The sequence below is a fragment of the Carettochelys insculpta genome, chromosome 6 (genome assembly GCF_033958435.1).
Source record: "Carettochelys insculpta isolate YL-2023 chromosome 6, ASM3395843v1, whole genome shotgun sequence".
NCBI lineage: Eukaryota > Metazoa > Chordata > Testudines > Carettochelyidae > Carettochelys > Carettochelys insculpta.
In genome coordinates, this window is record NC_134142.1 from 41,749,218 (window position 1) to 41,775,193 (window position 25,976).

Consider the following 25,976-nt stretch of genomic DNA (forward strand, 5'->3'; position numbering starts at 1 on the left):
ATATGGGCAATGGGTATGGGCCTGGTTTGTGTATGCCGTGGACAGGCAGGGCAGTTTCAAGGTGCGGGTGGGCACTTGTCAGGGAATGGGAGCAGTGGGTGGGCGTGCCGAGCACTTGGATGTGTGCTAGTGGACAGATAGGGCTGGCTGGAGATGTCTGTAACTGTGGAGTGTCTGTGGGAGTCTCTCGGGGAGATAACTGGCGGGCAGGGCAGTCCCGGGGTGTATGAGGGGCTCTGTGAGTGAGAGGGAGATGACTGGCGGGCAGGGCAGTCCCGGGGTGTATGAGGGGCTCTGTGATTGAATGTGGGGGACTGTCTCTGGTACTGTCTGGGCGCGGGTGAGGTGACGGGTCCCCGCCGTTTGCTTTCATGCGGCGCAAGCTCCTGTCTGTAGCATTTACCGAGCCCGCTCTCGCCGGGGAACTACATATCCCACGATGCTCTGCGAGGGAACCGGACTCCACTTCCCGCGATGCCCTAGGGCGCGGACTCCCTTTCCCTTCGTGCCTTGCGCGGGGGGCTTAGCGTGTCGGGGCGCGGATGACGCTGGTGGCGGGGTGCTGCCAGGCCGAGTCGGGCCCGCGCTGCGGGGGGCTCCGGCAGCGGCGATCCCGCAGGCCGGCGGCCGGGCCGAGCCGTCCCTCTCCCGCTGCGCCGGCCTGGGCTCCCCTGGACGCTCCAGTCGGGGTCGGGGTCCCCTTGGCTTTCGTCACCCTGCTCAGCTTCGCCTCCCGCTTCTACCGCCTCTCCGAGCCGCCGCACGTCTGGTGAGGGGTTGCGGCGCCATGGTAACGGGGGCGGGCCGCGGGGAGGGGCGGGGTTTAGTTGGCGGCGGAGCCGCGGCCGGATCAGTCGGAGACCCGCGCTTGGTTTAATTGACGGTTGCTGGTGGGGGCGGGGGCTTCCTACTGCCCGCCCCCGCCTCAGATTGCACCTCCCCGTGCCCGGCTGGGCCTTTGGAGGGGGGCAGCTCGCGGGGTGAGAGGTGTGAGGGACGCAGGTTCCCGCCGGCAGCAGCCACCCTGCACCCCTCAGCTGTCAGCTAGTCAAGCCCCTTTGTTTCGCTGAGACTGGGAGCCCCTAGGGGATAACATGGAAGCCATGGCCAGCAGGGACCCTCGGGGCCGGATTTATGGCTCGTGTGCCCCAGGGGCAGTATCTTCATTGCTCCCCCTGCCTACAGCTGAGGAGACCTTCCTGATTTCTGTAGAAATTAGATATTCAGTCTACTTTTAATATATGAGCACCCTCAGTGTCCCACTTCCCTATGCATGTGCCTAATTGGGACTCTAGGTAAGGTGCATTGTTGGCGATTGATGGCAAAAGTGATGTGGTTAGGTCATAGAATCACAGAATCTTAGGGCTGGAATGTCTAGTCCAGCCCCCCACCGAAAGCAGGATCAACCCCAACTAAATCATCCCAGCCAGTGCTATGTCAAGCTGGGACTTAAAAACCTAAAAAACTTAAAGGTCCTGTGATGGTGTCACTAGGATGGATGTGGACAGAGTTGGCAATAGAGAAACAGATTAGTACAAGCAGGTGAATACCCAGAAGTCACGTAACTGTAGGACAGACCCAGTAACGCCACTAACCAGTACTTAAAGCTCCCAGCTTAAAACAGTTCTACACATCATCAGTAGATCTAGTATCTATAATGGATGACAATCTCTCACTTTCACAGTCCTAGGGGCAGGACAATCCTCACTTACAGACAACGCTCCAACCTGAGACAAATTCTCACCACCAACTTCACACCTGTTAACAAACACACTAATCCAGGAATGTATTTCTGCAACAAACCACACTGCCATCTCTGCCCATGCATCTACCTGAGTGACACCATCACAGGACCTAACCACATCAGCTATGCCCTCAAAGGCTCATTCACATGTGCATCTACTAATGTGATATAGGTCATCATGCAGAGGTGGAAAAAGTACTCTAAAAGTTATTTGAGTAAAAGTGCAACTGTGTTCACTTTTGGATACTTGAGTATAATGTAGATGTGTGTGTGTACTTTTCTCTCAAGTAGTTTTCCAGAGGGACACTGGTAACTTGTATTTAGGTAAATCCTACCCCCACCGCAGCAGCTGCATTTTTACTCAAGTAACTTTTGGGGTACTTTTTCCACTTCTGCCTTCATGTGTCAACAATGCCCCTCTGCCATGTACATTGGCCAAACCAGGCTGGCTGTGCACAAAAGAATAAATGGATGCAAAATGAACATTAAGAGTGTCAACGTTCAAAAACCAGTGGGAGAGCACGTTAATCTTCCTGGATGCACAGTTTCTGATTTACAAGTTGCCAGTCTCAAGAAAAAAAGTAAAAATAAAAAACAGACTGTAATGAGAAACTGCTGAACTGGAATTCAAATGCAAATTGATGCTGTGAACCAAGGACTACTGAACAGACAACTGGAGTGGTAATCACAGCATAAAAGGCTATTTCCCGTTCACCGTTCTCCCACCTTCTCATCTCTGTTGGAAGTGAACCACATCTATACTAATTTTAATAGCACTGATGTCACACTCTCATCTCCGTATCCCCGTTTTCTCTTCAGCATCTGAGGAAGTGAGTTGTATCTCGAGAGCTAACACTTTGATTAATAAGGTGACTGACACATTTTCCATTAGCTCCAGTTTCCTAATGGATTTGTCATAAAACTCTATGTAGAGCGTAATGCAGTTGTCCAGTCTAGAAGGGGCAAAAGCTAGTTACTAGCAAAATAGACATCTATGGATGTTTATTTCCAGCTCCTGAGTACACACATCTTTTCTTGTTTTAGTTGGGATGAAACACATTTTGGGAAGATGGGAAGTTACTACATTAACCGGACCTTCTTCTTTGATGTCCACCCACCTCTGGGAAAGGTGAACAGCTTGCATGAGTTCTTTCTTACATTTTAGGAGCCAGTGGAATCCCCTGGTCACTGGAACAGTCCAACCACGTCTTATTCCATTCTTCTGGTCAAAGTGAAAGATGAACACCAAAGTTTTCTGGATGTCCCTTCTTTGCTACTGTTGTCATCTGTTTGTCTTCCAGGTGGGAGGCCATGACATGTGGCCCCCATTGTAGGCTAAACCCTCTGTCTTTTTTCTTCTAGAGAAAATGTCCAAAATATGGGAAAGTAAAGAGTATGCATGATGGTGAATGTTGTAAAAGGTCTTCCTGAAAAGATGAGAGTGGCTGATCATAAAGCACGTATAGGCGCTTCTAGGGAAAATGAAGAGGCCTTCTTGTGAAAAGTTCTAGATCAAGGGTCAGCAACCTTCCTGAGGTGGGGTGCTGAAATTTGACCTTTTGACCACTATGCACAATCCCAGTGCTGGTGGTACCTTTTAAAGTCACTAAAAGTCCTACTTACAACAGCTTCATTAATAAATAGATTAAGATGCAGAGCTTTACTTTTTAGGTGGTGGTTCGTAACATTAGCTGGTCTTCTGTTAACCGCCAGGCCACATGGTTTTGAGTAAGCTCCTGCATGCACGGGGGAGCTGGAGCTGAGCTCCCACCTTGCATGCTAATGAAAATTGGCTCATGTGTCACTCTTGGCACCTGTGCTGGAGGTTGCTGACTCCTGTTCTAGATCAAAGGAGCTAAGTAGTTCCTACTAGTCGGAATGTTAACTAGGTGTGCAGTAAATCAGTGAGAAATACTGTTTTCTCAAAATAACATTTGAAATTAGCAGATTCTGAGCTAGTCAGACCTCTAAATCAGTTGAACATATCCTACTCTGTTACCTTACTCATAAAATGCCTGTTAAGAAGAGAGGCTTATATGTCGTCTGAGGAGAACCACAACTGTATGGGTATCTGGTATACGAAAATGTTTGTTATTTCACTGAAGCCAAATGCTTTATTAAAGGCAAGAACACATTTCAGGAAGTCCTCAGTGGTGTCCATGACAGCAGCGCATGTAGTCAGGATGGACTATAACCAGATAAGACACAGGTCTACAAAGGTTTGGGTACTTTCTGAAAATGTGGTTCTTGTCGGTTTCACTTTTGCTTACAGGATGCCCAATAGCTTCAGTGAAAATGACCAGTATCTTGTTAATTTCACTTTTTGTCACATGATAAAGCTACCTGCAGTAACAAAGGTCTTGGAGTTGTCTGCAAGCTCAGAAAAAATTTGCCTTAGTGGTTACATTTGGTTCGTCTTTCTCTGCTATCATAAAGACCATGCTTTTTAAAAAGTTAAATATAGGAAATTGGATGACTTATGTTCCCACACTCACCTGGGAGAGTTTCCCGCTTGTCAGTTGTAAGTGGGTGTGTGAATATTATAAATCCAGCAGATCTGTATGTTTACTTGCAGAATGAGCCTTATGTTTAATATAACTCCTTTTTCATGTTTGATTAAGTGTCTAAGTAGTAACTGGATATTGGGCTGCTGTGAGCATCTTTTCCGCAGTGGGAGAGGATGCCACTGACTCTCATATTGTTTGCCTTACCTGTTTGCCCCTTTTCCTCCCCAGATGCTGATAGGACTTGCTGGGTACCTGAGTGGATACGATGGCACGTTTCCTTTTCAAAAGCCAGGGGACAGATATGAGCATCATAACTACATGGGAATGAGAGGGGTAAGACTGCACAGGCCAGTGCTTAATCATCTGCTCACAAATCAGTGAAGGGAAGCAGAATTATCCTCTGGAAAAGATGGGTGTTTTCTTTCCTCTCCTTGGCTCGTGTGGTATAAATAGATGAGTCTGGATTTTTGTGACTTAAAATTCTTCATCCCTACCTTATCTGTCCAGATGGAATGTACTGGGATTTTTTTAAACTGGAGCAGACACTAACATTCTTCTTTGTCTGTCTCTATGTCTTTTATGGCAAGCAGGCTATTGGATGTTAGGATTAAACCTGCTTATTGTCTCTGGCCAGAATAAAATCAGGATGAATTGACTCTGAAGGCAGTTTGATGAAGTTAATTTAAAGATGTTTCTGGAAATTACTCATTACTTATACAGTCTGGAAAGAAACAAGAAACAAATCCTTGTTTTTTATATTTATAGCCATAGAGATGTGTAAACAGCTGAAATTGTTTAAATGAAGTTTTCATTAGTTTGGCCTCTGCCTGAGTATCTTGAGTGAGCCAGACATGGGCACCACTCAGCCGGTTGCAGTTACTTACAGGAATATTCATTGCTGAATGTGTTTTAGGATGGTAAGGAGGACATGTGGGATCTGTATACACGTTCATCTTGTAAAAAGGTTGTTATTCCCTTCTAAGTCCCATTTTTTCCCTGCAGTTCTGCGCATTTCTAGGTTCATGTCTAGCTCCCTTTGTCTACCTCATAGTGCTGGAGTTGTCCAAGTCACTGTCTGCAGCATTACTTGCAGCCTCCATCCTGATTTTTGGTAAGCATTCTTAGCATACTTACAGAAAATCGTACTTGTTTGTCATGTAGACAAAGGATGGTCAGCAATGGAGGCCAGCCATAGGGCAGATTAACTGCTCAGAGTATTTCCTCTCTAGACTCCCTACCGCCAAGAAGTCATTGTTGAGAAGGGGTAGACACTGCTTCCCTTTAAGAGCTGAATAGCTGGAATCTGTTTTGTGCTTTTTATTCATAAGGCTCCCAAAGCATCTTATAATCTGATTTAGCTTACGTGTATTTCTGTGTTTATTGGTGTACTATTGAAATACACTTAGGTGTAAGAATTTTAAAAAACGAATGAAAGATGTATAGATAATTTTGCCACTGCTGAAATGCAGCCACCTCTGATATGGGATATAGCAGATGTTTAATAGTGTGCAGTAACACTGAACAATATTTCTGGGTTGTAAGTTGATAAAGGACAGACGTATAATTGAAAGTATACAGATGGGTTTAGATAGTAGAATAGAATTACCTGAATTAGGGATAGGCCATTTAACACAGAGACTCTCAATAAGAATCTCTGGATTTTTAATGCTCCCAAGTCAAAGCTGCTGCTTTTTTTGGTATAATCTGAAAAATAGTCTTTCCAGCTCCACAGCATCTCCTTGCACTATGCTGGTACCTGGGTTCAGTGTGGACTTAGTGAGAAAATGACTGCTTACTATATCATTCCCAGCTCCCATTTTCTCGAAGAATGAGGAACTGAGGACGTAGTCTATGTTTGCTGCATGGCAATTCAGAGCTCTATTGTAATTCCATCTGAAAATAACACTTCAGAATTGCTTACTGTGGTAAGAGTCGAGACATGCTGTTCTGTTTCTAGTCTCAAAATTTCCTGTGCTGTCTCTTGACTAAACTGTGAGGAAGCTGGCTTGCTACAGGCACCACTCTAGTTTGCTCTGAAACTGAGACATCTGTTGTGTGTCTTATTTTCCAGATACAGGCTGCATTACTCTGTCCCGGTACATTCTGCTTGACCCCATTCTGATGTTCTTTCTTATGGGAGCCGTGCTGAGTATGGTCAAATATAACTCCTGTGCGGACAGGTAAGAGTGTGATGAATTTTTATTCTGCCATAGATGTATGGCCCTTCATGTGTGTGCAGGAAAGGCAATATGATAGTGGGAGTCGGTGATAACTAAGAGGAGGCAGCTCTAAGAAGTTTTGGGAGGTGGGAGGAAAGAGGGAAGGAAAAGAGGGATAGCATTTGGCTCTGGGGGTGTTAGCCGATGGCCAAGGATGTTTGGTGAGGTACCAGCTATGCCCGTTTTATACCATCCATGACTTTAACCGCTAGGACTCACTGTCCCTTTGCGGTGGGCAGCCCGGGCCAGGCTGACGATGCCCCAAGGTCCTAAACACCCGTGACTTTAACTGCTAGAGCTCAGAGCCCCTTCGCAGTGGGCAGTCAACACTGACTGACAGGTGCCCCAATGGCAGCACTAAGAGCCTTTCCACACCCGTGACTTTAACCGCTAGGACGCACTGTCCCTTTGCGGGGGGCAGTCAGGATTGACTGACAGGCACCCCAAGAGTTTGCCCCGTGGAGGCGGCACAACTCAACGCTAGGCTCTTAGTACTCTCACTTAATGGCCAGGTTTTATAGCCAAAACGGGTGAGGTTCTTTAATTGTGTTGGCTGCTTTACAGTAACCCAGGGAAACAAGTCAGGCTTATGCACAAACGGTTACCAAAATTTATTAAACTAGATTCTAATCATGTGGTTACAAAATTGCTAGTGCCTACTTATTTAAATGTATAGATGTTACACACACAAGCAAGTTACAAAACTGAAGCCACGATCCCAAAGAAAGAAAACAAAGTATAGAGCTCTATTTCAAAATATGTGTACACTAAAGATAGGAGATCAGGTGTTGGGTGCTTCTTACCCTCCTTGCATCTCTCGATTCCAGCAGTGCCCAGCCAGGATCGGTCACTCAATTCCACGGAAAGACGAATAAGGGACAAGGCTTAGGGACGCCTTTAGCTGCAGAAGCCTTGGGAGGCTGTCACCTATCTGACCAGCAGATAGATAGTGAAAAACACTCAAAAATCATGGTTCTGTAGGTCCCATACTAATACCTCTGTAATCCTTTATTCTCTTTCTCTTTTCTTATGCCAAATTGGGGCTGGTCTGTCTGGGTGACGCCAGCTCTTGCAAGAGTAGTTTACACTTGCAAGGGAGAGAAACAATAAGTTTTGACTACTGGACATTACTTTTTATTAGGGTAAATATTTTTCCCGCCTGGAATGTAAGTGTGTGTGCATCAAGTTATCAGTAGGGGCTAAGAGCCATGTCTGTCACAGCTTCTCTGCCTGCTGTGAGCCTAATAGTTGTATATGTTCTCAGAGGCACATTGTAGCAGCACACCTGTGCTTCTCTCACAGCTTCAAAGGCTGTGCTGGAATTTACGTTAAGTGCCCTGTTGTTTTGGCTCCCTTGTTTTCCCAGCAATGCTGGTCTGAGAGGGGGCTGGCTGTCTGGCTACAGGGGGGAAAGTGGAAAGCAATTACTGGTGTGAGAGACCCAGGAAGCACTTGGGAAATAGTATTGAGTAGAGAATAGGTTATGGAAGCTTGTCTGAGGGGAAGCATTCGCCAAGATATTGATGGAGTAGAACTATGCAAGAGTCTTGACGGTGAAGAGAAGAGCTTGAACTTCCTGTGACAAGAAGGGAAGCCAGTGGAGGGGCAAGATGTCGTCAGAGCAGCATAATGGTTTTATTTGTCCTATTGTCCCAGTTTGTAAGGAGCAGTTCCTTTGTTTCCAGGCCAGGGGAGCTCTGCTTTTTCTTAACGATGAGCCCATGAATATTTATCAACAGTGCAATTTGTTGGGCTTTGGAGATTGTTAGCCGGGCATTTTTTGAAGCATTTATGTGAGGTTTCTGAGTAAAGCAGTAATTCTAGTTTAGTTGCTCTGTGCGTATCCAAGAGGCATGCTCCAACATCGGGGGATCCTGAGCAGTTTGTTGAAGGTGGGGCCACATATGGGGTATCTTCCTCACAATGGAACCAAAATCAGATGATGCAGTAATTTAGTAACCTGTACAGTTACATGGCCTCCAGCCATCCTCATTTGCTACAATGAGCATGTGACCTGTAAACTACAAGCTCTTGGTGTACTGTGCTCCATCTGATCAGTCCAAGATTCAGGCTTCTGTGGAATGATGTGTACTTGTCATTGGCTCTCTCTCTCTTTCAAGACTGGGACACCAGCAAATGGCTTTATTTTACGTAAATTAGGAAAGGACTTCTAGCTAGTGCTGATGTGACTTTTGATTGGACAAAATGTGGACACCCAGATGTAGTGAGTCAGTGGGGGAGAAGCTAATAGACTTCCAGCAATCTCCTAATTTCCACTCATCTTTTCCCTACTGTTTGGTTTTAATCTTGTTTCTTTTGCAGTTATCACTCAAGCAGGGATAGGGAAATATTGTACACCATTAATTTTCTGTTACAGCCTATGGAAAATACAAGGAGAAGCATAGCCAATACCTGTCCCCATTTCGCATTGCAGTCCTTTGACTCTTCCATCCTCGCCATGTCATAGAACAAGAGTTAAAGCACTCCTATCAGACTGAGGCCTCAAAACCTGTTAGGTCAGTGTATAGACTGAGATTCTCTTCCCTGCTTGAGGCCCTCCTGAAGAGATGTAGGGTTGGCCAGGTTTCATTAGAGGACCTTTAAAAATATCAGAACAAGGGTGCACTTGAATCCTTCCCAAATTCGTGAAAAATGTCAACTTTATTTCTTCACTTACCATGAAAGATCCCTGAGAAACGCAATAGGAGGCAGCAGTAATGGGTTTGGCAATTGCCCAAGGCCTGCTCTGAGCAGAGGAGTTCTTGTTTGTTCCAATTCCTGCTGTTTATGCTTGTAGCCATTATTAAATAGTGATCTGCTCTGTCTGTCTGTGTAGGCCATTTTCTGCCCCTTGGTGGTTCTGGCTGAGTCTGACTGGGGTGAACCTTGCTGGAGCGATAGGGGTGAAGTTTGTTGGCCTGTTTGTAGTCCTTCTGGTTGGGTTGAACACAGTTTATGATCTTTGGGAGTTGCTGGGAGACGTCAGCCTGTCACTGGTGAGTGTCCAGAATTTTTCTTTATATTTAATTTGTTAATTTCCTTGCTTTGGTATTCATGAACCAGCTTACTACAGGTTGACTCTCTCTAGTCCGGCTCCCTCGGGATCTGACTGGTGTTGGATGAGAGATTTGCCAAGCCACAGGAAGTCAATGCTGTCTAGCAGCATTACCAACACTGCCACAGTTTACTGGACTCTTAGAGGACAGTTGTGGTAAATTACAGCTAAATAACAGCACAGAACACTGAGAGCCAGGACTGGAGGTTTTAAACAACCTTTACAAGACCACAGGAAACTGAGCCACACTCATGATAAGTGTCTTCCATGGTCCCATGAAGTTATTTAGCTTTAATTCACCCCAAATGTCTTCTAATAGCTCAATAAGCAGTGGAAGTGTTGGTAATGCTGCTGGACCAGGGGTCGGAAACCTGCGGCTCAAGAGCTGCATGAGGTTCTTAAAGGAGCCACTTGCAGCTCCAAGTGCTGCTGCCGCTGACTCCACTTACAGCTCTGGAGTCTGCTGCCACTTTAACAAAGCCTGCCATTAAAACAGGCTGTAGGGTTTTTTTTTGTTTGTTTAAGTGGCAGCAGCCTCCAGAGCCCCATGTGGCGTCAACAGCGGCAGGGGGCCCTGGAAGAGGAAGCTGGCAGGACAGGGAGCTGCCTGCGCTGCATGTGGGGGAAGGAGATCTGGGGGGGAGGCACAGCAGACCCTGCGTTGCGGGAGCTGCACTGAGAAGCAGGTGGCAGGCAGAAGAGGCGGCAGGGAAGCAGTGGCTGTGAAGCAAGCAGTGTGCAGAGCTCCTCGTCTCAGGCAGGTGAATTCTGGGGTTGTGGAGGGGAGGGTTGGGGCTGATGGGGGGCGGGTTTTCTGGATTTGGGTAAAGGTGGGGATAAGGGGCAGATTTGGAGACTGAAGCAGGTAAAGCCTGGAAATGGGGCTAACCTAACTTTCTAATTGGTACAAATCATTGTGTGTGCGCTGTTCTTAAAATAGGAGTGACAAAGTATGGTTGGACGTTATTTATTAAGGACAGTCTCATATTTACATACGTTGCCACTCTTCAAGGGTTGATTTTGTAACTGAATTTGAAAAAATGGCTCTTCTTGCTATTTCAGTTGCAGACCCTGTGCTAGACAATACTGACCTTCCATGGTTCAGCAAATTCTCTCGTCTGGCACCAGTCAGGTCCCAAGAGAGCCGGGCTAAAGAGTTTCAACCTGTACTACTATGTGACTTGCAGCCTCTACAGTATACACTGTTGTGTTGATGGTGAAGACAGCTGTATCCTGCTCCATTTTAACTAATGTAGTGCAGCAGCAGCTCTTAACCTCTAGTGCAATTGTTGAAAGAGGAAAGGTCAGGTGCTCTGGCTTAAAAATCATTGTATCTTGTATTTGGGGCTTTGAAAACTGACATTTATTATGTCAGAGATGACTTCAGTATCCCATTTAAGATGTTGCAGCCAGTAGAGAGAGACTATTAAAGCATATATATTTTTTTTTTTTAAAAAAAAAAAAAGGTTTAGTTCTTCTTTTGTCCCAGGCTGCTTTGAAACTGGAAAGTTCGATTTCTTCCGTATATTGTTATTGTATAAACATTGGGTCCTGTGGCACCTTATAGACTAACAGAAAAGTTTAGAGCATGAGCTTTCGTGAGTTAACTCACTTCTTCTTCCAGCATCTGAAGAAGTGAGTTAACTCACGAAAGCTCATGCTCTAAACTTTTCTGTTAGTCTATAAGGTGCCACAGGACCCTTCGTTGCTCTACAGATCCAGACTAACACGGCTACCCCTCTGATACTGTATAAACATTGTTTTCTTTCCCTCTCTGCCCTGTGATCCATTTTCCCTGATTAATGTGAATCAGTGTGAGCTGCAATGATGCAACGTTTCAGCTCCAGAGAGGTATTTATTGAGAATAGCGTTTGTTAATTGTATTTTAAATGGAACAAATCCTTCATCTAAAACTTCTGTCACAAACAGCTGCAAAACTGGCAGCCAAAGAGAGCCCCCAAGTGCTCGAATATATAAAAAAAATTGACAGCTCCAGAAAGGACTTTTTGAAAAATCATTCAACAACGATTCGTCAAAAGAGCTAGTAATGCGAAAGCTTAAAAGCATGACTAACTTTTTCCATAGTGTCCATGAAACTAGTTTTGTTTGATTACATGTGATTTATCTGAAAAAAAAATCTCGAACTTGCATCTTGTCTTGAGCCACTGCTGTGTTTTGTTCAGTGATATAGTGATGTATTTTTTTCTTTTATTTGTATTTGCATTGAGAATAGTAATACTATTTTTTGTTTAAAAAAAAGACATTTTGTAAAAAGAGGAGTGTTTTTGTGCTGATCTGAGCATGGAATTCGGGACTAGATTCCTGATTTTTAATTCCAGTTTAGATGTGGATCGACTTTGTGACATGGGTTATGTAATTTAAGCCAAAAAGTTCAGAAGTGGCAGTGATTTTGGGTGCTTGAGTGATGCTTCGGGCTGGATGTTTTTCAGAAATACAGAGCCAACTGCCCTTCACTTCCTGGGAGAATTCCACGCCAGTTAAAAATTCTTCTGATTGTATTTGTCGGAATAACACAGTATAATCACCCCATTTACAATTATTTGGGTAATTTATTTCAAATGTTATTACTCATAAACGAGTATGTCAACAATACAGACATAAACATACAAACAAACAAAAAAGATACCTTCCTTTAAAAGAAAGTTAAATACTTAAAACAACCCAGTTCCAGTTGGGGAAAGGGGGGACTGTTGGAAAGGACTACATTGGCCCCTGCAGAGCCCAGACAACTGCACTGAGCTCCCCCCAGAGTCTAGCCACAGGGCACCTCCAGACACCTGCACTCCCTTCACACCAGGCCCCCACCCACACTCTCCTTCTCAGAGTCCAGCCACAGGTCACTCCCCCTGCAAGTCTTTATTCCTCCAAGCTTCTTTATTGTCCTGCCAGGGGAAGAAGTGCAGCCCTGTCCTTCCTTGCCCTTTGCCAGAGCGCCATCTCTTCTGTCCCTGGGTGGATGAGGATCAGGCTGGGCAGCTAGAGCACACAGAGCCTCCATCCCTGCCAAGCAGGACGCTCCACTCACTGTGAGCTGGGCCTTGCACTCAGTTTTGCAGAAGAAACGTGAAATTCTGCGCAGAACATTAATTCTGCATTGCACAATGGTACAGAATTTCCCAAGGAATATTGTTCCGTTGAATTCAGTGGGTTCAGGATCCAGACCACAATGAGACATAAGGGCTATGTCTACGCTACAGAGGTATTCTGAAAGAAGTCCTTCCAGAAGAGGTCTTCCAAAAGAAGTTCATTTCAAAGAGTGCTTCCCCCCCTCCCCCCCCACACACAAGCAGATCAAGAGAGTGTCTGCTCTTTCGAAAGAGAGCGTCCACATGGCCCCCCACTCTTTGAAATGAATGTGCCAGGGATCGAAAAATCCAGCTCAATAAGGGCTGCTCTTTCAGAAAAAACAAACAAAAAAAAAAAGGGCCCAGAGAGAATCTACATACATTTTCTTTCAAAAGAAGCTTTTGAAAGAAGGCGCTCTTCCTGAAACGGGAGTGAAGGAGCGCTATCAAAAGGGGCGCCATATTCTTTTGGTTTAATTTCAAAAAAACACTTTTTTTGTGTAGACGCTCCACTAGATATTTCAAAAGAGGCCCTTTCTTTCAAAAAATATTTCCAAAGAACTTGCTAGTGTAGACGCAGCCAAGTAGTGTTTTCCTTATTACTTTGAAAATAATTTGCTTTTGTGTTAAGCAAAGGGAGTTGCTTAGCTTAATAGCTAAGTGATAAGTATTTACAAAAATCTAAGATAGTTGAAGTAGATAAACACCAATTAAACCTGATTTTGGCAGACTTAACGTGTGTATCTGTAAATTTTTAGGAGAGCTCAGTGACCAAGAAGCCATTTTTAGATCCTCGTCTGAGAAAGCCTTAGGCATCTTAGGGGAAATCCTATAAATTGGTCCTCCCCATGTTTATATTTCGTCCTTTCACACAAAGCCATGGTTCCTACTCCATGAGCTTCTCTCCACTTTCCTTTATTTTCAAGTCCTGTATTATACCAATAAACTACATAAGCAATATGGGCTGATTTTCAAAGGTGCTGATCTTGGGTAGCTCAGTTGAAATGTGGGTGCTGAGCATTTCTGAAAATAGACTATTTTTTCCCAGGTTTCCAAATGAGGCCCAGCTTTTGGGTAGCACGCTGGGAGAGCGTGTCTTGGTTTCCATCTTCTCTCAGCCTTTTTGAGGAAATCTTGCAGCTTGCTAAGGAGCTGCTCAGTCTTGTGTGCTCTGGTGGTTTGTATGAAGAGACTCTCACCACTGGGGCACTCCTGGCAGTCATAATCAGGAAGGCTTCTTCAGCTCTCTGATTTGGATTCTGTCTGCAGGTCACCCTCGGGAAACACTTGCTGGCTCGTGTACTCTGCCTTATCCTGATGCCACTTGCCCTCTACACAGCTCAGTTTGCTGTTCACTTTGCAGTGTTAAATAAAAGGTATTGCTCAAGCTTTCTCCCTTACTTTCTTTCTCAGCACAGAAAGATCACATTCTCTTCCCTTTGAATTGAGATTCATTGTTTATTTTAGTTTTACTAATTTTAAGGTTTCAGCATCAGAAGCATATTTACAAGCCACATCTTAGCTTAGATTCTCTCCCTGACTAGAGCATAGTTCTTACATGAATGGCTCTGTGTGTTCAAACCAAATCATGTTGCTAGTAATGGGTTGGTTCAGCTAGAATAGAGTTCAGAAATTGTGCTTAAATATGGTCCCCTGCCCAGTGTAGGTAGATCAAAATATATTAATTAATCAGCTTAATCCGTTTATTTGTGCAGAGACATTGTTGCTTGTTAAATGGAGGCTGTAACAGTAACTCTGGCCCTTTCTACCTACGTAATTTAAACTATTTCACAGACATCAAGTTCCACAACTCCCCATACTCTGCATTATTTAGCATAATTACTCCATTTATTCAGAAAGGGAAGGTGAGATATAGTGATTCACTCAAGGTCACACAGGAAATCAGTGGCAGAGCTGGGTCTAGAACCCTCTTCTGTGTCCCAGTCTGGTATTTTATCCACTCACCTTCCATTTTGGCCCTATTCAGACTGTGATCCAGTGATCCAGGTACCTTTGTTTTCCTCTTATTTACTTACTAGCTTTCAGTAGCACCCACAATTAGCACTGACTGGGAGATAACTCCTCTGTTTCATGGTGGCTCCTTTCAAGGTTTTGAAATTTATTTTCATTTTGTATTGAAATAAGAACAAAACATTTCAAATGTTTCCACACAAACAGATGTTGTGTATGTTTGAGAAACTAATCTTGCTCCTCAGTCTGGCGTTTAGTGGCTTGGGATGGGGAATACTCATTCCAGATCACTCCAAATCAAGTCCAAAAAGAGACTTCAATGTGGTTCTCTCACATCCTGGGTAAATACTGTAACCATTGTCTGTTCCCCCATTTCCAGGTTCTGGATCCATAAAACATCCTGACAAAAAATTGCAGAAATTGGTCCATCTCCACAAAATATGTAGGTTTTGATATAGTATATTTTGGTGAAATTTTATTTCACCAGAAATAGTTCTCACCAACTCTACTCATAATATGTTATATACCACCAAAGAAATGCATGACTTTCCATTGGGAATGGGTGCTACAGATTAGTAAGGTTGTCAAGGTGGTGACTGGCCATATGGTGGTAACAGAAGGCTAAAGTAATACCTCTTTAAAAATCAGTAAGATCTATGATTTCTTTCTCTTTACTCCTCAGACTTGTAGGTATATAAGTGTCATAGCAGGAGCGGATCTTTAAGAGCAGCAGAGGGCAAATCTCCTGTGAGAGTGTATTTGCTGTAGACAAGTGAATTAGAGCCCATTATGTGAGGCAGGCAAATATAAGAGCTGAAGTCCTCTTTCTCTGGTGTTGTGAGGCAGACTAGTTGTGTTATCCATTACCTTCTTTAAAATGATTTGGAAATGCATATTTCTGTTTTGCACACTTGTTTTCACAGTCTCATAGTCTGCATATTCTTTGCTCTCTCCTAGTGGTCCTGGGGATGGTTTTTTCAGCTCTGCCTTTCAATCCCAACTGATTGGGAACAATCTTCACAACGTCTCCATTCCAGAGCGTAAGTGTCTGGCTCCTTGAGGAAGTAAACTCCTCAAACTAACCTTGGCACATAACTATGTCTAAAAACCTAAAAAGCATTCTGGATTGGCCAGCAGGTTCACCTGCAAAACTGAGCTGCCTCAGCAAAAACGAGCTATGCTAGAGATAGCTCCCTGCTGTACCTGTTCATATCACCAGCAAATGCCCTGAGAATCTGCCAGTCTAAATCTTGCCTTGCAGGTAATAATCAGTGAATTCCAGTTCCCCTGATATCTCCCTGCAGTGTCCAGTCTCTCTTGTTGTGTATTAAGTGCACTGATTCCAGCAAGACAATGTACACGCCAGCCTGATGGGTTAGCTGATGAGTCACACTTCATTTAATAGGCAGCACTGAGATGGTTTTGTAATGACACATGAATAATTCTAATAATAAGTAGGGATTTAGGCAATACTTAACAAGAGGAAAAGAGGAAGGTATAATTACCAACAAAGCAAAATAAAACACACTTTCTATTGTCTAAAGCCAGACAGATTACAGTCTTAGTCTCAGGCAATTTTTCAGCTATAATTACTTTCCAGAGACTTCAACCCACCCTTCATAGATTCCAAGAGCTCTGGCATTTTTATCTGTTTAAGTGATTTATAACTACAAGTCTTTTTGCTCCCCTTATATTATCTGGTAGCAGGAGGCATTTCCCTGCTGAGGACTTCGTGCTACTGGGTGCAACACAGTAGTTCTTTTCCCATTCCTTGCACACCCTGTGGGTTGTCAGCTTTATTTGCTGGGTCTTCAGTGGCTTTGCCCTCTGGTCAGGTTATACAATCCTAATAACGTCTTCCAGGATAACAGAAATCCAACCAAATCTGCTCTTACCCAGTATCTGGATCTCCCCACACTAAATCCCTCCATGCTAGGATCCTGCTGGGATGAGGCTGCCTGCCCATGCCTGGAGTGCCTGGCATGCAGGGTCAGAGCCCTGAGTGTTTCTGGGGGAGGCTTACCATGTGCACTGTGTTGGGGTCAGGTGTAGCCTTGCCACTGAAACTTTCCTGGGGAGGGAAGGGAGGCTGCAGGTTATTTCCCACTCACGATTGCAGAATTTTAAAATATTCCATGCAGAGCTTTTATTTATTTATTTTTTTAGTTCAGAATTCCCTCAGGAGTAATATTATGACAACAGAGTTTTGGGTTTGTGAATATGTCAGGCCTCGTATGAGTTACAGTTTGGGGAGCCCTCTGCCAGTTGGTATTTAGCAGTTCTGAGGATCACATAGGGGACCATGTTTTGCAGTAGGGAATCGGGTGGACACCTCCTTCCTATTTAGTAGATGTTCTTGGCTACTGGGGAAAATCCCGTTCAGGGTCTTTCCTGAATCATAAGTCTCTCTTGTGTGCCCCTGTCCAAGAGGCAGGAACCCTTTATAAATTTATGACCTGTAGCTACAGCCCTAAATGTTAAAAAGCTAGAATGTTGTAACATGCATGCTGATGGAACATAGGTGTCTGCCAAACTGCTATGCCTTGTTATTGATTTCTTCTTTGTTTTTTTTAATAACACCTGCCATTACAAATACTGAAATAATGCTAAAGCTTGAGTCAATTTTTGCCCAGATCTGTTTGTGTTTTATTTTTTTGTCCTTCCCTCTGCTTGGTACCACGAAACAAGACTTGTCAAATTCACCTTTTACTTGCTGATTTTCCTTTATGTAGGTGTTAAGAAAGTGTAATGTGTCTGGATTTCCATTCCTGCAAGGGGAAGGCTTACATTAAAGAGACACCATCAACTTAAATTTCATACTTTGGGCCAGATTCTCTGGTCCAGTTCTGGGACACTGTGTTCAGTGTAGGACAGGGCTTAGGGGATAAACATGGCTCTTTTGTGGCTTCCTCATTCTGAAGCCGGGTAAGAGCCATTGAGTGCCCAGGGCAATTTAGAGTATTTTTACAAGTTGCATTAGCTTTTGCTTAGATGTCCAGTGCTCCAAAAGGTTGAGCCAGACTGCAGGATTGCCAGACTGCAGTGGTGCTCTGTCTGCACCCACTGTTTCTCAGCCACACCTCCTGGGGACTATGACATAGGGTGGTGAAGAGCCACTAACCCAACTTGAGCCACCTGGTAGCTAATTACAGGAAGTCCCCAATTTACTGAATGGATTGTGTTCTAAAAGTTCATTTGTAAGGTGGTTGTTTGGAACTCAGAATGCATTTTCCCACAGAAACAATGTTTTAAATAGTAGTTAGGTTTCCTGGCTAGCCCACAAAAGCCTTTTTAAACCACCGTGTAGCTGGAGTACTGTGTATTTGCACTGAAAAGTGGTAGGAACAGTTTTTTATTTAACCTTGAATGTTGGTGCTTGAGGAAAGTCAGATTTAATTAGAGAAAGCAGTCAAGTAGCTCTTTAAAGACTAGCAAAATAGTTCATTAGGTGAGCTTTCGTGAGACAGACCCACTTCTTCAGACCATAGCCAGACCACAACAGACTCAATATTTAAGGCGCAGAGAACCAAAAACAGTAAGCAAGGAGGACAAATCAGAAAAAGATAATCAAGGTGAGCAAATCAGAGAGTGGAGGGGTGACCTTCCCCCCCACCCCTCCACTCTCTGATTTGCTCACCTTGATTATCTTTTTCTGATTTGTCCTCGTTGCTTACTGTTTTTGGTTCTCTGCGCCTTAAATATTGAGTCTGTTGTGGTCTGGCTATGGTCTGAAGAGGTGGGTCTGTCTCACGAAAGCTCACCTAATAAACTATTTTGCTAGTCTTTAAAGTGCTGCTTGACTGTTTTTTGTTTTGATAGTGTATAGACTAGCACGGCTTCCTCTCTGTTAATTAGAGAAGGACGAGAAGGTAAGTAGAGAACTTCTGGGCTTCCCTGGTGGGCCCTGCACAGGCTTCTGCAGTCAGCGCCATCCCTGTCACCTCCCCCAACCCCTGCAGCCTCTACCAAGCTCCTGCCCACCAGGAGGTGGCGAGCACTGGCCGGAGGACTCCAGAGGAGCCGGATGCGGCTGTGCAGCTGGAGGGAAGCAGCAGTTTCCCCTTCAAAGCACTGCTTCTCTCCAGCATCTGGCTGCACAACTGCCCCCTGCTTCTCTGGAGTCCTCCAGCCAGCTCTTGTGCTCTTTGCCTGTCTCTTGCCTGCCCTGTCTGAGGCTGCAGGTGAGGTTTGGTTTGTATGTGTGGTTATTCTTCAGTCAGGTAGTGCCTGTAATTGCTTTACTGCCTCTTTCCTTCACTGAAGGAAACAGAGTGGCTATAAGGGGTGCCAAGGGTTTAAAATATTGCCTGTGGGGGGGAGGGGTGGTGTTTATTTATTTATTTTTGCCTACTCTTGTAATGAGAGCTATATCAAAGATTCCTGGACATTAAAGATTAGAGAGAAATTCCCTTTTCTATTTTCTATTTTCTGTGTGTTGTTTTGCTCATTTGAGAGCAGTGTTGGTATACAGGCACTCAGTCGACTTATAAACAAACTTCTGGGGCACAAGCTGTTGGTAAGTTGGGGACTTCCTGTACTCAGTTTCACTGGGACTCTGGCATAGTCAGTTTCTCCTCTTACCTGCTTGAGGCTGTCTCATATGGGCAAGCGAGAATATTTTAACAAGTGGGAAGGTGTGATCCTAGGGCCACATGAATTGTCCAAAGATCACTGCAGGGTCAACATCTGAAACTAGTGCAATGTTAAAAATTGGCTCATTCTCATGTTGACCAGATCCCTAGAAAGAAGCAAAACAAACCCAAATACTCAGATTGATGTGTTTTATTTTATTGTATTTTATTTATTTATTTATTTTAAAAGCCAGCTTTGTTTGCGTTAGGTTTGGAAAATCCTCCCGCTCCTTAACCTTTTCTGAAATGCAACTGGTGTGCCCCAGTACAGATTGTGGTAGATGATGGTAGGTAAGGTAACTGTAATTATGCATGCAAAGGGAAATAGTCAAACAAGAGAGGCAACTAGACCGTGGCTGTGTCTACATTAGCCCCCTTCTTTGAGGGGGTCATGGTAGTCAGTCCAAGCGGGGAATAGCAGTGAAGTTTTGTGACGGATATGCAGCACGTCATTCGGCAAATTCTCACTGTGGCAACTTCAAAGTTGGGAGTAAGGGCACTTTGAAGTTGCATGGGTACCCTGGACTGTGGACATAGCCCTTGAGTTGCACTGTACTGCAGCTTGACAGTGCGATAACATATTGCAGGAGAGCTGCCTCACAGCTGTGGTCTTCTCTTTCAGACCTGGCCTATGGTTCTGTGATCACAATGAAGAACCTTCGGATGGCTGGGGGCTACCTTCATTCGCACTGGCACCTTTACCCTGAAGGTGTGGGGGCTCGTCAGCAGCAGGTCAGTTTGTTGTTCTACCTCTGTCGTCCTCACTGCAGCCAGCATGCTCTGCTGACTTCAGTGATTTCAGGAGATTTCTATCCCCTAATAAAAACAGCTATTCTTTCCTGCTGCCATCTTCTTTTATAACACTGCTCGAGGGAGCCAGAGGGGAAGGGGCAGGGTGCAACTCTCTACTATTTGCCACTGGAGATATAGCAAGATATCCCAAAAGACCTACTACACTGAATATTCAGGTATAATGATGATGGAGGCCACATAAGTACTCATATTCTATGCTGGCCTCTGAAAACTGCATGAGGAGGCAGGGACAGCATGCTGAGCTTTGCCTTTGTTTGGAAATCTAAGCAGCACAGGTGCTTGAATTCATACCACTGTTACGCCAGGATGGATGATCTGCATTATGAAGGATGCATTAAAATAAGAAGGATGTCTTGCTTGGCTTGAAAAGAGTCTCATTAGCCCAATAACATATAATACTAGTGAATGAGGCAGCACAAAAAAAAAGTAAATTTCCCATTTCCTCTAAGCATTATATCAGCAGTGTTTGATTCTTCAGCAGCTTTCCTAAGACATGCTTTGCAACGCATACATTAATGTTAGCAAAGTGCTTTGAGATTCTCCAGTGAAAGATGTTGAGGATAGGTAGTTATTTACTTCGTTTTTCTTCACTCTCTATCACTTGGAACAATTATTTTAGAAATAGGAGCTCATTGTCTACAGTTGCTGCTTATTCTCAAACTGCAATTTTAACTCTCCTTTAGTGACATTTGCAGTTGGTTGTTGTGGAAGTGACTGAGATGTCACGCCAAGGATTTCTGATACCCACTGAGAAATTTCAGGAAGTCTGTGTTTGCAGAAGATCTTGTTGTGGCTCCTCTGAAGTAGGACTGAGAGAAAAGATAGGTCGTTAAGACCATTACTTCTTGTCCTACCTTTATCTGCAGCAAGGGCAATTTAAATTAGATGTTAGGAAAAAATTTAAGTACTGGTAGTTAAGCACTGGAATGGGTTTCCAAGGGAGCTTGTAGAAACCGCATCACTAGAGGTCTTTAGGAACTGGTTGGCCACCTGTCAGGGATGGCAAAGACACCTGTCAAGAGTGCAGGCCACTGGGCTTCATGACTTCTTGAGGTCTCTTCTAGTCCTACATTTCCGTGCCTCTGGGATATCATTTATAAGTTATTACCAGGGATGTTCAGCATTCACAGAGCAACAGGGGAAGGCAGACAGATGTTGCAGCTACAAGTGACATAACACCCATTAGTAACACACAACTCCATTAAGCAAGTGTAAGATACAATCTGGGTTAAGCAATGTCCTGTAGCCAGAACTTTGTAATTCAGGGACAACATCACAAAGTTATCCTGTATTTAATGTTACTGTACCAGCACTGGATACACTTGCTATTTTTGCCCTGGTGATGAATGGATCTTGTACTTTGGCTAGTTCTTGACTTATTGGTTAAATGAAATGGTTTATTCTTGTGTTTCCAGGTCACTGCCTATTTACACAAGGATTCAAACAACCTGTGGATTATAAAGAAACATGATTCCAGCATAGGTAAACAGAACACTAGCAAAGTGGGCTGTCTAACTGATCCTTCTATTTTTTTGGGGGGGTGAGGGAGATTACTTAAATTTTCGCATTCCTTCCAGAGTGTACAGGTGAGATGGCCTAACTTTACCCAAAATGACCCTGCTTAAGTAACATGCCAGATGACCAAGAACAGCAATTTACAGATACAAAATGGGGAAGATGGCAGTTCCCATTTTCTTTAATTCAGATGTGTGGCCCACAGTGTCTGTGGATCCTAGCATGAAGAATTCAATTTATTTGAATGGAAGGTTGCTTTGGTAAAAATAGAAGATAACATGTTGGGACCTGTTGTCAATGTGGACCACATCTTAAAACCCAGAACTATATGTGAAGCACACTTAGTATCAAGTGTTTCCTTACTGCACTAGCAGAGACTAATAAGAATAAAGTTGGTTGCTGCCAAAAAACAACTCTTGGTATATATTTAAAGTATATATGTGCTGATTGCTGAGAGTTCTCTCACTCTCACTGATGTACCAAAGGACAGCCATTTCTATCTTAGGGCCTTATCTGCTGTCTGAAAGTTGCCATTATATGGTTTGAGGAATCATAGTTGGGAATGATACTTCAGTTGATTATAAGGGTTGCACTGAATCTACAGTCCAATGAAGTGAGCTTGCTGAGAGCATTGCCTGCATGGCTGGGGATCAGCACTCTGAAACTATCTCTAGGAGTACAGATTCCTTTTCTAAACCCCATGCTGTGATCTGTTTTTCTCCCAACAGATCATTTAGATCCTTCCTACTCTGTGGAGTTTGTGAGGCATGGAGATGTTATCCGTCTGGAGCACAAAGAGTAAGGTGTTTAAGAAATCTTAGAAAAATACAAGAGATTGTATCTCCCAAGCCTTGTTTCCTGGGAGTTGAAGAGAATTAAATTTGCTATCAAATTGATGAAAGAGACGGTGATGTGAAATTTGACCTGCCGATGATGAGAATTAGGCTAGCAGAAATCTTCAACAAAGTCTTTGGTGCTATAGACCAGGAGTTCTCAACATTTTTCTTTGACACTGCCACCCCCAACTTACTATAAAAACTTCATAGTCCACCTGTGCCACAAACTGTTTTTCTGTATATGCAGTAGATTAAAAGCCAGAGATGGCTTTGGGAGTAGCTCTCAGGACAGTTGTGGAGGGCCCCATGCCACAGGGGCCCTGCAAAGCAAAGTTTTTCAGGCTTTGGCTTTAGCCCATCATGGCAGATCTCGGGCTTTGCTTTTAGCCCTGCACAGCAGGGCTTGGGCATTAGCTGGACCCCTGGCTAAGAATTTCAGCTATAGCCTTTTCTCCGTGTCACTATTCCCATCAGGGGGGTTGTGGAGTTTCCCTCTGTACAGTCCCATATTTTGAAGTGGATCGCTGAGCCACTGCACTTTTATTGGATGAACAGACCCACTCAGCTTCATCACAGTGGAGTATTTTCTTGTTGAGAGAACCATCTGAACCTCATGAAAAATCTGCTCAGCTGTGCAGTATGTGAAGTTAAGGGGTATTCCACAGTACTACAGGAATTGCAGTCCCTTAATTCTGTCTGTGACCAGGCCTTTCCCGCTCTTCCAATTTGTCAGGCAAGTTAAGTGCTTCACTTTTGTCTTACATGCCAGGAATATAAGGCAAAAAGTACCCTCAATATTGCCTTTTGTACCTGCCAAGTCCCTGCTGAAGTTCCAGTCAGGCATTGAGGCCGTAGCCACAGTGAAACTGTTTACAATAATACACAGGCTTGTCTTGACTCCTTGTTTTTGAGTGAGTGAGAAACAGAGCAGTGTGTCCTCTCTAGGAATTAATTGCTTTAAATATACAGGACTTATGTCGACCTGCAAATTGTGGTCCTCAATATCACCTTCTCCAAGCATTCAAAAACCATTAATTAGGCCCCAAAAATCACGAGATTTTTTTTTAAATGTTGAGAGCTTTTTGTTTTTCTTCTGGCTTTTGAGCCATGTTTTCAGGGTCCACGTTATCAAACTGTTCTTTGCCACCACAAGGGGCTAGAAACTTGCTTTTTGTAAGGGAAAGCAAAAATTCTTAAATAATAGAAATACCAAGTATCTGAGATCATGCTAAAATCATGAGCTGGCAACACTGGCTTGTCAGCTCTCGTGTGCAGAGGAGGGCTGAGCCTGGGATGGAAGAACCAAGAAAAATCTGGGTGCTGTACAAAGGATACAGCAAGTGATAGTTTTTCTTTTGAGTCTTAGGCCAATAGTTCAGCTTGGTGCAAAGGGATTTTGTGCTGCTAGAGGCTGCATTTTTTTTTACATGGAAGATAAAATGACTATCAAGAGTGCTCAAGACCTCAAAGATCTCATGGCATGTTTTTCAAGAACAGAGATGTTAGCTTAGTGCCCAGGACAACTGTAGTCTTAAAATCTGACCTTCCCAGTAGCTTCACTTGAACTACTACTTTCTATGTCCTAAACCATAGTGAGAGGTGGTTAATATGCTTTTGAAATCCAGAGGTGGTTGGATGTGGCCTGTGAAGTGATACCTCTGTATATGGTTTAGAAATAAATTTGTAATATCTGTAAAGTGCTGTAGCATCTGTATAAACAAATCTTTATTGTTGACCAAAAGAAAGCTCCTCATGCAAACCATTCTCAGTGTAAAATTGAAAACTGTTTTTTACTTGTAATTTAATTTCAGGACTTCTAGAAATCTTCATAGTCACCAGCATGAGGCCCCTATGACAAGGAAGCACTTTCAGGTCACTGGATATGGAATAGTAAGTAAGGTTACATTAGTAAGTAAGGTAATACTTCCTTCTGTTTGAGGGAGGTTCATCCTGAGACAAAAGATTTACTCCTACTTTTATTTTTCTATCTCTTAGCCAGTTTCTTATCCACAAGAACACTTAAAATGCATGAAAGTCCATGTTATAATGGAAGTTGGCGCTCCTTACCCAGGTTAATACATGATACGTGTCAGTGTGTAAGAATTAGAATAGCATATAATTAAGATCGTTTGCAAACATATGCTTACAAGGAACCAGCTGTAAACTAGAAACACAACTCTAGTTTTGGCAGCTATAGACTCTTTAAATTCTTAACTGTGCAACCTTAAAGCTTTACTGGCAATTGTTATTTTCTGTACACAGCTTCTAGAATCTAGGCTGAGCAGTGCCCTGACTTCTGTAAATGAAATCTGCCTTAAGTCTTAAATGCCCAGAGACAGAGAGTACTCAATAAACCTACTATGCTACCTAACCAAACAATCTCCTGATCAATATTCTTTTAAAATGTATCTTCGTATTTTGACAACCATATCTGAGGTTGGAGGAAAGAATTTTGGGATTGATGAGGAAACTACATAGCTAGATAATAAGCACGGCTACATTATGCATTTCTGGTGTCTATAAAATTCCCTTCCTGCTGAGGAATCCCTGTTGTTAGGTCTCAGGAGGTTAAGCCACTCAGCTTTGTCAACATGATAAAGTTTCAGAAGTTCTTTTTTTCTGTGTCTTGTTCTCCAGTGACATGTGCTTTTGGTTCTGTTTGGTTTTGGTGGTTTGTTTCAATGATAGAATGGGACAGGAGATGCCAACGATTTTTGGCGGATTGAAGTGGTAGGCAAGAAGACTGGGAAACACATAAAAGTTCTACGGAGTCAGATCCGACTGACTCATCTGGCCACAGGATGCATACTTGGATCCTCTGGGAAGACGCTGCCAAAATGGTAAATAGTTTTTGAAACTAGCTTGCGATTCTTCCAAACAAAAGTCTCATGCTAGCCGCTGATGTTTCTTTCCTTACACAATTAATGCCAGATCCCCTTGGTCAGTGGCACTTTTTAATTTGGACCAGAGAATATATATCTTTATTGTTTTTCCCTGATTATTAAAAGGAAAATGACATCTAAAAAGTAGGAAAATCAGAGTAAAATCTTATCGGAGGATTGTGAAATCCACTCCAGTGAAGGGGTTAGCAAATGGCACTTCTTCGTCGCATCTACACTGCATTCCGCTTTCACAGGAGGAATGCAAATGAGGGAGAGCAAATATGCAAATGAAGCGCTGATTTACAAATCTTGTGCTGCATTTGCATAGTCTCACATGATTGTGTTTCTGGAAGAGACTTTTCCGACAGCAAAACCAGCCGTGTAGATGGGGTTCCTTTGGAAAAAGGCCCCATTTTCAAAAGAACCCTTACTCCTCGTTTTTTTCAGGAATAAGGGTTTTTTCAAAAATGTGTTTTGGTTTTTTTTTCCAAAGGAACCCCGTCTACACAGCTGGTTTTGTTTTCAGAAAAGTCTCTTCCAGAAATGCGATCATATGAGATTACACAAATGAAGCATGAGATTTGTAAATCGGCGCTTCATTTGCATTTTTGCTCTCCCTCATTTTCATTCCTCCTCTGAAAGGGGAAGGTAGTGTAGATGCGGCCCTTGAGAATAAAGTCCTTTACCAAGAGGTCCATTCCAGACATCTTCATGGGG

The 25,976-nt window shown here is 43.6% G+C and overlaps 1 protein-coding gene across 1 annotated transcript in view; it reads left to right on the forward strand.

Annotated features, from left to right (window-relative positions):
* The first annotated feature begins 513 nt into the window (after positions 1 to 513).
* The window catches only part of POMT2 (protein O-mannosyltransferase 2), a 46,173-nt gene continuing 20,710 nt past the window's right edge, over positions 514 to 25,976 (forward strand). The window contains exons 1-13 of the mRNA XM_074996721.1: positions 514 to 769; positions 2,789 to 2,873; positions 4,480 to 4,584; positions 5,254 to 5,362; positions 6,323 to 6,431; positions 9,307 to 9,466; positions 13,881 to 13,987; positions 15,540 to 15,622; positions 19,836 to 19,945; positions 21,442 to 21,508; positions 22,270 to 22,339; positions 24,189 to 24,267; positions 25,066 to 25,217. Coding sequence (XP_074852822.1) covers positions 543 to 769; positions 2,789 to 2,873; positions 4,480 to 4,584; positions 5,254 to 5,362; positions 6,323 to 6,431; positions 9,307 to 9,466; positions 13,881 to 13,987; positions 15,540 to 15,622; positions 19,836 to 19,945; positions 21,442 to 21,508; positions 22,270 to 22,339; positions 24,189 to 24,267; positions 25,066 to 25,217 — 1,463 coding nt within the window. The 5' untranslated portion in view covers positions 514 to 542. The remainder of the gene's footprint in view (positions 770 to 2,788; positions 2,874 to 4,479; positions 4,585 to 5,253; positions 5,363 to 6,322; positions 6,432 to 9,306; positions 9,467 to 13,880; positions 13,988 to 15,539; positions 15,623 to 19,835; positions 19,946 to 21,441; positions 21,509 to 22,269; positions 22,340 to 24,188; positions 24,268 to 25,065; positions 25,218 to 25,976) is intronic.